The sequence below is a fragment of the Oncorhynchus gorbuscha genome, linkage group LG06 (genome assembly GCF_021184085.1).
Source record: "Oncorhynchus gorbuscha isolate QuinsamMale2020 ecotype Even-year linkage group LG06, OgorEven_v1.0, whole genome shotgun sequence".
Classification (NCBI taxonomy): Eukaryota; Metazoa; Chordata; class Actinopteri; order Salmoniformes; family Salmonidae; genus Oncorhynchus; species Oncorhynchus gorbuscha.
In genome coordinates, this window is record NC_060178.1 from 37,143,985 (window position 1) to 37,160,514 (window position 16,530).

Sequence of the window (16,530 nt, forward strand, 5' to 3'; positions counted from 1 at the left end):
GGCACAGAGGCCTCCCCCACACGTCAGCGTCAACTTTCTCATCTCCTCCCTTAACGACTTTGACGTTATCAGGCCAGGCAGTGCAATGTCCAGCTGCATTACTCTCACCGGCCCTACATTATTCATAACGGCCACAATGTAGGCAGAGTGTAGGGAAGGATAGGAAGCGGTGTGAGGGTCCAAAAGACTGGACAGACAACATGGTGAAGCAGTTCAAATATAAGGTCTGAAATATAATGCCTGTTCTCTGACTGACACTAAACTCCACACTTGTGTTATATATTTTGAAAGACATCGCTCAACATGCCTGTGATTACACATTTTCTTTGTGTGGTAAATTAACAGTGGGTTATCTGGATAAAGGTAAATTGGAAAATAAAGAGCTAATATTCCCTTTATTAATCATTAATATAAAATCTTATTTTTTAGATTCTCCTGCGACAATTACCAAGTTCTCAAAATGTCTTGTCCCTCGAATATAAAATGGGAAGACCATGCCATCTAGTGTTCACAAATTGAAGCACATATATCCGTTTCACTACATTCACAGACACTGTATGATGCCTTCTTTTCAAATGGATTTATTTAATCAAAAGATAAAACACAGCATATATCAATATGAAAATTGTCATTGCTTTACATCACTCTCTCATCATCCTGAATACTTTATCAGTATGGGATAGAGAGAGAATCTTATCGGTTGTAAGGATGCATTGAGGAGGCAGCCTTGATGTTTGTCTTGATGTTGCTTGGCATTTTCCCTGAAAATCAAAAAAATGTCATAATAATAAAAAGGTCAGTTACAGAGCAGTCCTTTGATCAAGGCCTTTAGGGCCGGGTCCCCAGATACACGTTAAGCCAAGATCTCTATTTAGGTATAATCTGTGTCTGAGCAAACAACTGCCTTTATTATACAAGTCTATATAACCTTGATTAAGGGCCTTCAAATGAATACAAGACTTTAAAGTATAGCAAAGCCAGATGATTATATTCAGACGCATCATACCTGCCTGTCCCTGTTGCTGAGGAGCACCAGGCCCCATGCCTTGCTGCTGTCCTGAACCCCCACCAATGGTAACTTGCTGTAAGGTGGGACCTCCACTCATCATGGGTCCTTGTCCTGGGTGACCAGGGGCAACGGGCCCAGGGGGCCTGCACTTCGAAAGCCCCTTGCCAAAGCCCACCGCTGCCACCAGTGCATTGGTGTCAGCGGTGTTGAATGATGGTTTGTTTTGCCGTATAGCTGAAACAGAGAGTAGAGTGCATAAGTGTCAACTCCATAACATGGATCTTTGGTTAGACAGTGTGTACATTGAGTACATTAGCATCAATAGCAACTCCATAACACAGTTCTTAGGTTAGCTTGTTTAAATGTTCAGGTAAAAAAAAAAGTTATCTTGGTTCAATCAGTGTACCTGCACTTTCTGCATCCCTGTCATCGCGAGGATTGTTCAGTTTCTCCAGTAGATTTGAGCATAGCTTATTCAGTGTCTGGATTTGTTTCTATTGTGGGAGAAACAAGTGATTATTTTGTTACTCATTGCTTCCAAATATAGTTGTGGGATAAAAAGGGTACACTGTGCATTACATGACATGCACCATTGTGTCTTCCCACCACACACCATGGTCATGTTCATTATGTAATAAATGTATTGTACTGTAAGCTCACTCCACAGCTTGAAATGTATCCACTTGCTTCGCCAAATTGGTACATTTTCAGTGGTACAACTGACTAACAGCGTTGTCAAGCGGGCAGATGACTCTGGTATGAGCTGTTGTACGGCACTGTACCGAGACGAAGTGAAGCTGCTAACCAAGCATATTGAGGCCCGTCACACTTGCTTGAAGTGGCCTCAATATTTTCTTGTCATATTGTCCTTTCCAACAAATGGTGGATGTAAAACTTCACTCAGTAGTAAGAAAAGGATACAGGTTGCCTTATGTGAACCAGGGAGCTACTCTCCTCACACAGCTGCCATAAAGAACTTGTGTGTTTAGATAAAGACCATGTCTGTTTACCTGTGCCACTTCAGGTCCTATCCGGGCAGCTTCTGCACTCAGCTGTTTCTCCTGCTCCTCCACCTCAGGATCAGGCTTGGTGCGCAGGTGATCTGGCACAATCTCATGGCTGAACACGGGCACACGCTGCTCTGTCAGTTTCTGGAGAGTGGGCGCAGTGTGTATGGATGTAAGCAAAGACTAGGGTAACGGTATCTGTAAAGTCATCCTCCTCTAGCCTGGTTAAACCAGAATCAATGCTATTCTCACCATTGTTTCACTTAGTGAACACAGTATTCAGTCTGGTTTAATCAGGCTAATCCGTATCCACAGAAAATATACTCACAGCTAGTTCCTCATCCCTGTCTGGAGACAGCAGAAGGGGGATGATGACCTGCTGACGGAAAGATGGCGTCTTCTCATTCCTCAACAGTTTATTGATGGTATTCAACTGACCGGACAGGAGGGCAAAGTTGTCCAACACTGAGGGCCTGTTGTCCAAGTTGTTCAATTACAGAGACACAACAACTTCATGAATTAGCTAGAAGAGTATATTCACTTGCAATGATATGTATTTATACAAATAGCTCGTTAGCTAGCCAAGTCTTACATATTGGTTTAAGTGATGTAATTCCAAAAGCAACACTAGGACCTTAGTTCGCTTTCTCCAAACTCAGCATTTATACACACCACGCGGTGGAAATTTGTTTGAAAGAGAACCCAGTGGGTGTATGGGCTTAGGTTTTCGAGTGTTGGCTAACTAACTCATCATTTGAAAGTGTTGCATGCGCAATGCTGTCTAAAGTTAGCTCGTCACTTAAGTTACCATGTCAGTCGTTCATACTCGTTTTCCAACTTGTAGATGAAACTGTGAAGAGCGTTTTTGAGATGAGCCACGCGGGAAATAAGGGATTCCACGGATGCTTCCAGTAATTTTTCTTCCCGTTGCTTGATATAAACAATTAAAGAGACATTTGATTAGCTAACTAACGTTGCCTTTTTACCTAAAGTAGCAGAGTAATTGGATAATATGAGCTGAATCAAACGAAATATTTAACCTGCGATGGTGATTTTTATTCAATGGATTTAATTTCAAACAACTGACTGCTTAGGAATTTAACATTTGTAGAAAACGCACTTTACCTGCATTTTATACGCCTCTCGTTATGGTAACTAGCTAGCCAGCTAAAAAGAAAGAAAGAATCTTAACCGGAAGTAAGCAATGAGCGCAACAGTGCGCATGTTCCGTTGAGAATCATTTTGCTGTATGTTCCACACCTTTATACTGAAGTCGCCACATAATCCTGTCTTTGAGTCATCATGCCGTGAAATATTCAATAATACATGCTATAACGCTTATCTGCACGCATTATTTTCAGAAAGCTGGTCATATCGGAATCAAAATAAAATAGAACTACAAAACCTTCGAAGCCTAGCTGTGTTGTTCCGGCGGAAAGACTAGGGTGCGAGCATCCAGGTCACGTGCTTCTTAACCAAATAAACAAAATACGTTAACCAGCAATCGTGCATAAAAACGAACTGAACAAGTCGTTATATGTCAGCCAGGGCCTGAAAATATCGTCGGTGCTTTCACAGAACCTGCTAGTTATGCCATACAAGGCATGGCAGAGAGACAGGACAATGAGGTAATTTACTGAGGTTCATGGTTTTGTAGCCCTGACCTGTCACTAGCGCTAGCTTGTTATGCTAGCTATAGCTAACTTCTCCAAGTAAAACAGCTAGCAGAGCAACGCTAATTTTAGTTGTAGCAAACCGCTCGCGTCTGAACTGAGCATACCAAAGATACTGCAACGTTACATATGCTGTAACATACAGCATATGACAGGCCATACAGGCCATATTTAGCTATAGCCAAGTTGTTTTGCCAGTGTCATGCCGTGCATCCCATGAGTCAAATTGGGATCAGAATGCTGCTCATTAAGCTTTGCAATGGTGTCACACAGCGTAATGGCATATGATACTTTACACCCAGAATATGCTAAATGTTTAATGTTGTAAATAATTGCTTACGGACATAAAGTGTATATTCTTGCTAAGACAATATTGAACAAAAGGTACAGTGACAGGATAGTCCTTCCTTTGCAGATGCAGTCTGCGACCTCACTATCCATTAGAAAAGTTCATCAAGATATTTGCAGAAACCTGCTTGGGTGATCAGGCTCTGTCATTCCTTTCAGGACAATACTATATTTTTGAATATTCTCTTTCTTCAGGTGGAGGAGGCAGACCAGGTGTACCTGCTGATGAAGGAGGAGTACCGTATCTCACGGAATGTACGTCTGGCCTGGTTCCTGGGCAAGCTTAATCAGGTCATCTGGCCAGCCCCAAAGTCTGAACTGGTGGGTTAATTACTGGAGGAGATGTAGCCTGCTCCTAGATCTGTTGTGCTGTCTCGTCAATGACCACGACCAAAGGGGTTGGAAAAACAGCATAAATAGATCTGGGACCAGCCCAGAGGGGATGGTTGAATCACTATTTTTATAGTTATGATGTACTGATGTTCCCGCATGGTCCATATATACTGAATCGATGTGTCACTTCAAGTTGCTTTTGATGAAACTTAGCATCTGCTCAATGACCATATATCCGTTGGGTTGTTGTTGATGAGGATTGTTGTGGTTCCACCTACTGTGCAGCTGAACTCTGAGAATGAGCTGGACCTGCTTAGCATCTTGCCGAAGGGATGGCAGCCAGACTTTCCCACCTCCACCATACCCTACCTGCTTGTACCTTCCACTCGGGTCACCTTCCTGGCCCGCAGGTACCGCTTCATCATCGAGCTGGACCTCAGCCCCTCCACTGGGATCGTGGTGAGTAAGAGGCTTCTTCAACAAGTTACAAACTAGGCTACTAAACACAATCTAGGCTACTTGGGTTAAAACAGATACCTAATGGAGCAGGTTTTCCATTAGTCCGCAATTGCCGGCTTTTGTACCCCCACCCCTCCAAAAAAAACATGAAAAGCATTTTTATAAAACTGTGGTTGGCCAAAATGACCAGGTTGGAAATACCAGTTGTTCATAGTTGGAAATGCATCAATACCGTCATGCTTATCTGTCTGGGTTAATTTGCATAATATAGTGGAATTAAATTGCTGTGTATATTTTCGTTAATCATCATGTAGCCCATCTTAATTATCCAACACAACTATCACAAACATACACCATACAGAGCCTATTTTGAGCGGGATTTCTCCTGCAGCTCCTCAGCTGGCTTTTGTAAGCCCATTCATTGCGCAACAATTCTAAATGCCATCGTGTGGTAAAATCGCTTTCTGCGCGATTAAAAAGAACTAGGCCTACTATCTTTAGCCTAATTGAAGCGCGCCTCACATTCAAGTACAGGCAACAAACTATCAGTGCGTCACCACCACTTTACAATTTGAGCTGGAGGCAGTATGCATTTTGAAAACATAGACCTACTTAATTGTTTCAAACCTGAATGTTTTACATCATATTATGAGGCGTGTCTTACCTTGCTTCAAAGTAGCCTACAGACAAATCCAACCATGGAAACGTGGAGGCAATTATTTTATAAAGACTTCATAGGTGCGTGAGTTTCAAGTTTGTGGTAGCTTACAATTTATCCAACCATTTGTACCCATCTGTGTGCCAGTAATGATTTTCATATGTGCATTTCCATGGAAGAGTTTTTCATTTTAATAAAAACATTTTTGTTTATTAAAATCATTGTCACGTGGTTAATCATAAAAATGGTATAGATCTAAAAGTTAAAATTCAACTATTGCGAGAGCACCAGCCTCTGCCACATTCTTTAGCCGCCAATGGATCACGGTGTGTCAACACACACCGTGATCCATTGGCGGCTAAAGAAATTAGCGCATGGAACTCATAGCCTATAGGCTAATGCAGCAGTAGGCATGTAACTTAATTGTCAATTAAGTCCAAATACATAAAGCTGACAAATAGAAATGGTAGAAAATAATATGATAAATTCAGGTTCTTTCAATTGCATTCCTCTCTACTCAGCCTGTCTGCCTCCCTTTCTGTAGGTGTTGAGCTACTCTATTTATCAATTCCCAATTATATACATACTGCTGGTGACATACAGTACCAGTCAAAAGTTTGGACACAGCTACTCATTCCAGGGTTTGTCTTTATTTGTTTTTACTATTTTCTACATTTGTAGAATAATAGTTAATACATTAAAACTATGAAATAACACATATGGAATTATGTAGTAACCAAAAAAGTGTTAAACAAATGACAATATATTTGAGATTCTTCAAAGTAGCCGCCTTGATGACAGCTTTGCACACTCTTGGCATTCTCTCAACCAGCTTCATGAATGTATTTCAGTTAACAGGTGTGCCTTGTTAATATGTGGAATTTCTTTCCTTTATCAGTTTGAGCCAATCAGTCGTGTTGTGACAAGGTAGTGGTGCTATACAGAAGATAGGCCTATTTGGTAAAAGACCAAGTCCATATTATGGCAAGAACAGCTCAAATAAGCAAAGAGAAACAACAGTCCATCATTACATTAAGACATGAAGGTCAGTCAATCTGGAAAATTTCAAGAACTTTGAAGGTTTCTTCAAGTGCAGTCTCAAAAACCATCAAGCGCTATGAGGAAACTGGCTCTCATGAGGACCACCACAGGAAAGGAAGACCCAGGGTTACCTCTGCTACAGATGATAAGTTCGTTAGAGTTAACTACACCTCAGATTTCAGACCAAATAAATGAGCCACTGAGTTCAAGAGCAAACCCATCTCAACATCAACTTTTCAGAGGAGACTGTATGAATCAGGCCTACATGGTCGAATTGCTGCAAAGAAACCACCCACTACTAAAGGACACCAATAACAAGAATAGACTTGCGTGGGCCAAGAAACCTGAGCGATGGACATTAGACTGGTGGAAATCTGTCCTTTGGTCTGATGAGTCCAAATTTGAGATTTTTGGTTCCAACCGCTGTGTCTTTGTGAGACGCAGAGTAGGTGAACGGATGATCGCTGCATGTGTGGTTCCCACCATGAAGCATGGAGGAGGAGGTGTGATGGTGTGGGGGAGCTTTGCTGGTGACACTGTCTGTGATTTATTTATAATTCAAGGCACACTTAACCAGTATCGCTACCACATCATTCTGCAGCGATACGCAATCCCATCTGACCCAAAACACACCTCCAGGCTGTGTAAGGGCTATTTGACCATGACGGAGAGTGATTGAGTGCTCCATCAGATGACCTTGCATCTACAATCACCCAACCTCAACCCAGTTGAGATGGTCCAAACCATCTCAATTGAGTTAAGGAAAAGAAGCCAACAAGTGCTCAGCATATGTGGGAACTCCTTCAAGACTGTTCTGAAAAGCAATCCAGGTGAAGCTGGTTGAAAGACTTGTGTAAAGCTGTCATCAAGGCAAAGGGTGGCTATTTTGAAGAATCTCAAATATAAAATATATTTAAATTTGTTTAACACTTTTTTTTTACTCACTACATGATTCCATGTGTTATTTCATAGTTTTGACGTCTTCACTATTATTCTTGAATGTATTAAATAGTCAAAATAAAATAAAAACCCTTGAATAGGTGTATCAACTTTTGACTGGTACTGTATGTAATGGGGAATTGATCAAAATGAACAGTCAAAGGGCAAACCGTTCACAAAGTTAAACAATGAATGCTAAGAATTGGCGGGAGACGGGTGAGCCATTCTGGAGAGAGACTAGCCAAAATCTTTTCCACACCCCTCCCCTTCTTCTTGTCTCAACATGTTATGTTATTATGTTCACACATATTTGAATTACTTTTCACTGACAGCCGCAACCCAATAATCAGCTAGGCCCATGGCCACGCGCTCTGCCCACATTGCGAATTTTAATTACCATACTCTAAATGTGATTTCTGAGCGTCGTAGGTGGATGCCCTAATGGGTTACGCAGCTAATGCATATGGTTCTGGTCAATTACTCAAATGGCCAGTAAATTAAAATATTCCTGGTCCTGTTGTCCGGCTCTACAATTTCCTCACGGAAAACCTATAATGGAGGTGGTTCTCTGATCCGCTGAGCTCCATTAGAAAACAAGCACGCCGTTATAAGCAATGGCATGCAGGAGACCTGGATTTGAACCCCGCTTGTTGGACAATGTGCGCAATAGGACTATTTTTACAAGCATCTATGGGAATTTATGAAGGGATGCTTTTCTTTTTGACGGCAGGAGGAAGTTTATAATCCTTTATGAAAATCGTGTAACATATCATCACACTTTTATGCTATGGCTAATTTGGTCGACTGCCAAGAGCAGCCTCATGATGTGTTGTTTGGTGTGTTAGGTACATCATGTTAGTTTTGCCTTCTGTTCACAGGATGACAGCACGGGGGAGATGATATTTGATGAGGTATTCCATGCCTTGTCACGATGCTTAGCTGGACTGGTCCGACCCTTCAATGTTCCAGGCACAGATCTTGTTTTCCAGCCGGAAATCTTTGTCACTATCCTGGCTTATTCCTCCATTATTGGGCTCAATACACACCAGGTGATCATATTATTCATAAAAAAAATTATATACTACTCGGTGATTGAATGAGAGACAGGTGCAGGTAGATGTGCTACCCATGATGGAGCTGGATTTTTAAAGGGGACAGGAACTATAGTAATACACTCCATCACACCTATAAAGAAACTGTGTTGTCTGCTTTGACTGTAGGTGTTGGTACAGGGTTGTCAGCTGAATCGTACAGACCTGGTTCAGTTCCTACACCAGGTCTACCAGCAGCTGCGATCAGTGGAGAATAACATTGCAGAGGTCCTTCAACAGCAGCACAGCCATCTTCAACAGCAGCACGACCAGGCAAGAGGACACATGGTTATTACAGTACTATATGGTTATTACAATGCCTTTTTAGGTCATCCGTCAATCTTTTTACTCGAGAACAGAACCATATAATTACATATGTATAATACAGTCAGGTCCAAAATGATTGGCACCCTTGATAAAGATGAGTAAAAAAGAGTGTATAAAATAAATTATTCAAATGCAGAGCTGTATTGTATGCTCAAAAAGAGGGGGGAAATTATATTATTTTATATTATATATATGCTAAGAGAAAGAGATTTTGTATTAAAAAATTTATAAATAATTATTTCAAAAAGATAGGGGTCAAAATGATTGCCAACCCTAAAGATTCTTCTAAATATAAACAAACAAAATTACATCTACATTAAGATTCTACTTTTTAAAATTGTATTAGTTGTATTTTAAGGAACTATTTAAGGAACCATATATTATGGCTTTCTGTTTCACTGGGATATAAAAATGAGGTAATACACATGTAAAATCACTTTGATAAATCCTCACCATGGGAAAAGGTAAAGAACTCACAATTGAAAAGAGACAAATGGTTGTTGACCTTCAGAAAATGACCTAATGCCTACTGTAAAACATAGCACATATCAAAATTAACAAAGAAATGGTTTAATTGACCACTAAATCAACATTTTGCAATGGCCATCTCAGTTTCCGGACTAGAACCCCATTGAAAACCTGTGGTTTGAATTTGAAGAGGGCAGTCCTTAAGTGCAGACGAAGGATATCAAGCATCTGGGAAGGTTCTGTATGGAGTAATGGTGTAAGGTCCCTCCCAATGTGGTCTCCAACACACAAAACATTTTAGAAAAAGGCTCAGTGTCGTTATCATCACAAGGGTTGTTTTGCGGTGTATTGATAACAGGTCCAATAATTTTTACCTTTTTTAATTTGTAAAATTATTATTACTTGTTAAACAAAATATATTTATCTGAGGAATTGTATTGGTACAAAATAATATAATTTCACAATTTTTTGGAGCAACAATATACAGTAGTACAGTATTCACATTATTTATTTTTATAGTGTTTTTGCTCATCTTTATCATGGGTGCCAATAATTTTGTACCTGACTGTACAGTATATGTCTCTGGAGTAGAGTATGTCTCTGGAGTAGAGTAGAGTATGTCTATGAACATGTTGTTAGAAGATGTTTGATATAATTTCCAGGTTGATTTCAGTTGATTATTATTCAATTTGTCTCTGATAGTCTGATGGGCCAATCCCGTGCTCCGGGCTTGGCAGTGACATCACCATGGAGGAGGTGCCTGTGAGGAAACATGGTGTTTCCATGGTGACTGCAGATGTCGGGCTGGTCAGCATGGTGCGACAGGGCATCCTAGCTCTACAGCTGCTGCCCCCCAACTCCTCTGCAGGTTGGTTAAGTCTGTCAATACCTTCACTGTTAAAGTTGAGCTTCTCAAGGCTGGTTCCATAGGGAGAAATGACACTTGTTTGACTCAGACTTCTGTTAAGGTCCTCCTTTATTGCAACCTATTGAGTGATCTAGCCTGGTCTGAAAGGGCACTATCAAAGTAATTGTCTAAAGGCACCATCGAAGGGAGATCTGATTTATTTATACATGATTGATTATTTTAGGCCTATGACACAGTTCCTGTCACCTCTCCCAGGTATAATCATCATCACAGACGGGGTGACCAGTGTGCCTGATGTGGCTGTGTGTGAGACCCTTCTGAACCAGCTCAGGAGTGGAACCATCGCCTGCTCCTTCGTCCAGGTACTGAAACATACCACAACAGCCCAGTGGATCAAACTGCTATTTGTATTCAGTCTACATTACAACATGCTGACACACCATGAGAACTGCTGTCTGTCATCTACTGCATAGATTGTTGTATCTTCTCAGCAAAGACAGGCAACTAGCCTGGAATCCAAACTGAATCCATGCTCTGTTTAACTAAATGAAACAAAGTGAAACGCATCATGGATTCAGTTTGGATTCCAGACTAGCAGGCAACTGCCCTTTACAAAAGTCCATTTACTAATTACTGTCTTATATCTATCATTCAATGACAGTACTTTTGTAATCAAAGTTCGTTCTGAATATATTTTTATTTGGGTATCGTAAGTATTCACCCCCATTTTGTCTTACAAAGTGGGAATAAAATTGAATTAGTTGAATTTTTGGTGTTCACAAAATATTCTAATGTCAAAGTGGTTTTCCTTACTAACAATTTTTAAAAAGTAATACAATTGTATGAAAACACGAATATACCTTGATTAGATAAGTATTTACCTCAGTCAATACATGTCAGAAAGAACTTTTGCAGTGATTATAGCTGTGAGTCTTCTTGGATTAGCCTCTAAGAGTTTTGCACACCTGGATTGTGCAATGTTTGCCCATTATTCTTTAAAAAAAATGTAAGCTCTGTCAAGGAGTTGGGGGTCATGGCTACACAGCAATTTTCATATCATGCCATAGATATTCAAGCAGATTTAAGTCAGAACGGTAACTTGAAAATGCTCATCCAGAAGCGGTGCACTGGTGGCCGGGGACTTTAATGCAGGCGAACTGAAATCCTTTTTACCAGCATGTCACGTGCAACCAGAGGAAAAAAAACATTAGACCACATTTACTCCACACACAGAGACTCATACAAAGCTCTCCCTCGCCTTCCATTTGGCAAATCTGACCATAATTCTATCCTCCTGATTCCTGCTTACAAGCAACAACTAAAGCAGGAAGTACCAGTGACTCGCTCAGTACGGAAGTGGTCAGATGATGCGGATGCTATGCAACAGGACTGTTTTACTAGCACAGACTGGAATATGTTCCGGGATTCTTCCGATGGCATTGAGGAGTACACCACATCAGTCACCAGCTTCATCAATAAGTGCATTGACGACATCGTACCCACAATAACCGCATGTACATATCCCAACCAGAAGCCGTGGATTACAGGCAACATCCGCACCGAGCTAAAGGTTAAAACTGCCGCTTTCAAGGAGCCGGACGCTAAACCGTACGCTTATAAGAAATCAGGCTATGCCCTCAGACGAACCATCAAACAGCTAAAGCGTCAATACAGGACTACGATTGAATCCTACTACTACGACTCTGATGCTCGTCAGATGTTGACTGGGCTTCAAAACTTATAGACTACAAAGGGAAACCCAGCCGCGAGCTGTCCAGTGATGCGAGCCTACCAGACGAGCTAAATGCCTTTTATGCTCACTTGGAGGCAAGCTACACTGAAGCATGCATGAGAGCACCAGCTGTTCCAGACAACTGTGATTTTTAAAACTTTTATTTTATTTAACTAGGCAAAACAGTTAAGAAAAAAAAACCTATTTACAATGACGGCCAAACCCTGACGACGCTGGGCCAATTGTGCGCCACCATATGGGATTCCCAATCACGGCAGGATGTGATACAGCCTGGAATCAAACCAGGGACTGTAGTGATGCCTCTTGCACTGAGATGCTGTGCCAACATCGAGAGCATCAATGGTTGCATCACTGCCTGGTACGGCAGTTGCTCGGCCTCTGATCGCAAGACCACAGCCACCCCAGTCATAGACTGTTCTCTCTACTACCGCATGGCAAGCGGTACCGGAATGCCAAGTCTAGGACAAAAAGGCTTCACAACAGTTTTTATCCCCAATCCATAAGACTCCTGAACTATTTGCATTGGGTGCCCTCCCCGACCCCTCTTTTTACGCTGCTGCTACTCTCTGTTTATCATATATGCATAGTCACTTTAACTATACATTCATGTACATACTACCTCAATTGGGCCGACCAAACAGTGCTCCCACACATTGGCTAACCGGGCTATCTGCATTGTGTCCTGCCACTCACTACCCACCAACCCCTCTTTTACGCTACTGCTACTCTCTGTTCATCATATATGCATAGTCACTTTAACCATATCTACATGTACATACTACCTCAATCAGCCTGACTAACCGGTGTCTGTATGTAGCCTTGCTACTTTTATAGTCTCGCTACTCTATATAGCCTGTCTTTTTACTGTTGTTTTATTTCTTTACTTACCTAACACCATTGCACTATTGCTTACTTACAGGCTCTAAACATTTCACTGTAAGGTGAATACCTGTTGTATTCGGTGCACGTGACAAATAAACTTTGATTTGATTTAGACCACTGCGCCTCTCGGGAGCCCAATGTGAGCAAGAACTTTAAACAGTTCAACATTCACAATGCTGCGGGGCCAGACGGATTACCAGGACGTGTACTCAAAGCATGCGCGGAACAACTGGCAAGTGTCTTCACTGACATTTTCAACCTCTCCCTGACCGAGTCTGTAATACCCACATGTTTCATATAGATCACCATAGTCCCTGTGCCCAAGAAAGCAAAGGTAACCTGGCTAAATGATTACCGCCCCCGTAGCACTCACGTCGGTAGCCATGAAGTGCTTTAAAAGGCTGGTCATGGCTCTAATCAACACCATCATGCCGGAAACCCTAGACCTACTCCAATTTGCATACCGCCAACAACAGATAAACAGATGACGCAATCTCAATCGCATTCCACACTGCCCTTTCCCACCTGGACAAAAGGAACACCTATGTGAGAATGCTGATCATTGACTACAGCTTAGCATTCAACACCATAGTACCCACAAAGCTCATCACTAAGCTAAGGACCCTGGGACTAAACACCTCCCTCTGCAACTGGATCCTGGACTTCCTGACAGGCTTCCTACCCAGGTAGTAAGGGTAGGTAACAACACATCTGCCTTGCTGATCGTCAACACTGGGGATCCTCAGGAGTGCGTGCTTAGTTCCCTCATGTGCTCACTGTTCACCCACGACTGCGTGGCCAAGCACGACTCCAACACCATCATTAAGTTGGCTGACGACAGGGTGGTAGGTCTGATCACTGACAATGATGAGGCAGTCTATAGGGAGGAGGTCAGAGACAAGACAACAACTTCTCCCTCAATGTGAGCAAGACAAAGGAGCTGATCATGGACTATAGGAAAAGGAGAGCCGAGCTGGCCCCCATGAACATCAAAGATGCTGAAGTGGAGCGGAGAGTCCACATCACCAACGAACTACCATGGTCCAATCACACCAAGACTGTTGTGAAGAGGGCATGACAACATCTTTTTTTTCCCCTCAGGAGACTGAAAAGATTTTGCATGGGTTCCCAAATCCTCAAAAAGTGTTCCAGCTGCACCATCAAACATCCTGACCGGTTGCATCTTTGTCTGGGTTGGCAACTGCTCGGCATCTGACCGTAAGGCGTTACAGAGGGTAGTGCATATGGCCCAGTACATCACTGGGGCCAAGCTTCCTGACATCCAGGACCTTTATACTAGGCGGTGTCAGAGGAAGGCCCCAAAAATTGTCTGAGACTCCAGTCCAGTCCTAGACTGTTTTCTCTGCTACCGAACGGCAAGTGGTACCGGAGCGCCAAGTCTAGGACCAAAAGGCTCCTTAACAACAGCTACCCCGAAGCCATAAGACTACTAAACAATTAATCAAATGGCCACCTGGACTATTTACATTGACACCACCCCCTTTTTTTTACACTGCTGCAACTTGCTCTTTATTATATACATAGTTAGTTTACAAAATACCTTAACTAACCTGTACCCTCGCACATTGATATTGGTACCGGTACCCCCTGTATATAGCCTCTTTATTGTTATATAATTTTCATGTTACTTTTTTATTAATTATTTTATTTAGTAAATATTTTCTTAATCAACAATGCAGTTAAAGAAATCGAGTTACGGGCTTGTAAGCATTGCACAGTAAGGTATTTGATTTGGCCACTCACTGTCTTCTTGGAAGCAACTCCAGTGTAGATTTGGCCTTGTGTTGTAAACTCAGCAAAAAAATAAACATCTCTTTTTCAGGACCCTGTCTTTCAAAGATAATTTGTAAAAATCTAAATAACTTCACACATTTTCATTGTGAAGGGTTTCAACACTGTTTCCCATGCTTGTTCAATGAACCATAAACAATTAATGAACACACCTGTGGAAGGGTCGTTAAGACTAACAGCTTACAGACGGTACGCAATTAAGGTCACAGTTATGAAAACTTAGGACACTGAAGAGGCCTTTCTACTGACTCTGAAAATCACCAAAAGAAAGATGCCCAGGGTCCCTGCTCATCTGCGTGAACGTGCCTTAGGCATGCTGCAAGGATTCATGAGGACTAATGTGGCCAGGGCAATAAATTGCAATGTCTGTATTGTGAGACAGGATGGACAGCTGATCCTCCTCGCAGTGGCAGACCACGTGTAACAACACTTGCACAGGATCGGTACATCTGAATATCACACCTGTGGGACAGGTAAAGGATGACAACAGCAATTGCCCCAGTTACACCAGGAATGCACAATCCCTCCATCAGTGCTCAGACTGTCCGCAATAGGCTGAGAGAGGCTGGACTGAGGGCTTGAAAGCCTGTTGTAAGGCAGATCCTCACCAGACATCACAGGAAACAACGTTGCCTATGCGCACAAACCCACCGTCGCTGGACAGGACTGGCAAAAAGTGCTATTCTCTGACGAGTCGTAGTTTTTGTCTCAGCAGGAGTGATCGATGGATTCACGTTTATCGTCGAAGGAATGAGCGTTACACCGAGGCCTGTAATCTGGAGCGGGATCGATTTGGAGGTGGAGGGTCCGTCATGGTCTGGGGCGGTGTGTCACAGCATCATCGAACTGAGCTTGTTATCCTTGCAGGCAATCTCAACGCTGTGCGTTACAGGGAAGACATCCTCCTCCCTCATGTGGTACCCTTCCTGCAGGCTCATCCTGACATGACCCTCCAGCATGATAATGCCACCAGCCATAATGCTCGTTCTGTGCGTGATTTCCTGCAAAACAGCAATGTCTGTGTTATGCCATGGCCAGCGACGAGCCCAGATCTCAATCTGTTGTATCGGAGGGCTAGGGCCATTCCCCCCAAAAATGTCCGGGAACTTGCAGGTGCCTTGGTGGAAGAGTGGGGTAACATCTCACAGCAAGAACTGGCAAATCTGGTGCAGTCCATGAGGAGGAGATGCACTGCAGTACTTAATGCAGCTGGTGGCCACACCAGATACGGACTGTTACTTTTGATTTTGACCCCCCCCCCTCTTTGTTCAGGAACACATTATTCAATTTCTGTTAGTCACATGTCTGTGGAACTTGTTCAGTTTATGTCTCAGTTGTTGAATCTTATGTTATTACAAATATTTACACAGTTAAGTTTGCTGAAAATAAATGCAGTTGACAGTGAGAGGACGTTGCTTTTTTTGCCGAGTTTTGTTTATTGTCCTGCTAAAAGATGAATTCCTCTCCCGGTGTCTGGTTAAAAGCAGACTGAAGCAGGTTTTCCTATTGGATTTTGCCTGTGCTTACCTCCATCCCATTTCTTGATGTAGCTACCACCACGCTTGAAAATAAGCAAGCACTTACTCAGTGATGTCTTTTGTTGGACGTATGTGATTTGCTAGCTCGTAACCTAGCATGGCTGACTCGCGACCCACATGACTACACAGCAGAGAGGCTCGTGTTAGCAAGACTAACTCATTCCTGTCCTACCCCACACTTTCCAGGAATATTCTTATGTTAATGAATGTATCCAGAGTATTTTCAGATTTCGTTATCAACAAGTACGGTAAATGTAACGTAAAATCAAAAGTATAATGTTTGGATTCAGTTTTATCAGATGAACTGTTGTGACTTCAACTTTG

At 42.2% G+C, this 16,530-nt stretch overlaps 2 protein-coding genes across 2 annotated transcripts in view; one reads left to right on the forward strand and one right to left on the reverse strand.

Annotated features, from left to right (window-relative positions):
* Positions 1 to 565: 565 nt before the first annotated feature.
* LOC124037905 (mediator of RNA polymerase II transcription subunit 8) lies at positions 566 to 3,381 on the reverse strand. The gene is made up of 7 exons (XM_046353137.1): positions 3,142 to 3,381; positions 2,825 to 2,946; positions 2,345 to 2,489; positions 2,020 to 2,160; positions 1,416 to 1,503; positions 1,007 to 1,243; positions 566 to 761 (listed from the first exon to the last, which is right to left on the reverse strand). The coding sequence occupies exons 1-7, from the start codon at positions 3,145 to 3,147 to the stop codon at positions 694 to 696; spliced, it is 807 nt and encodes a 268-aa protein (XP_046209093.1). The 5' UTR covers positions 3,148 to 3,381; the 3' UTR covers positions 566 to 693.
* szt2 (SZT2 subunit of KICSTOR complex) overlaps positions 3,374 to 16,530 on the forward strand; it is a 114,813-nt gene continuing 101,656 nt past the window's right edge. Inside the window, 7 exon segments of the mRNA XM_046353138.1 lie at positions 3,374 to 3,644; positions 4,233 to 4,358; positions 4,656 to 4,829; positions 8,346 to 8,516; positions 8,688 to 8,831; positions 10,056 to 10,221; positions 10,477 to 10,583. Of these exon segments, the coding sequence (XP_046209094.1) occupies positions 3,621 to 3,644; positions 4,233 to 4,358; positions 4,656 to 4,829; positions 8,346 to 8,516; positions 8,688 to 8,831; positions 10,056 to 10,221; positions 10,477 to 10,583 (912 nt within the window). The 5' untranslated portion in view covers positions 3,374 to 3,620.

What these genes read in the sequence shown, in the direction of transcription:
- LOC124037905 (XM_046353137.1), bottom strand. An exon ending in ACAGGGATGAGGAACTAGCT is followed by an intron (nt 2,161 to 2,344) that starts GTGAGTATATTT and finishes CCCACTCTCCAG; the next exon opens with AAACTGACAGAGCAGCGTGT. An exon ending in TAGGACCTGAAGTGGCACAG is followed by an intron (nt 1,504 to 2,019) that starts GTAAACAGACAT and finishes CTCCCACAATAG; the next exon opens with AAACAAATCCAGACACTGAA.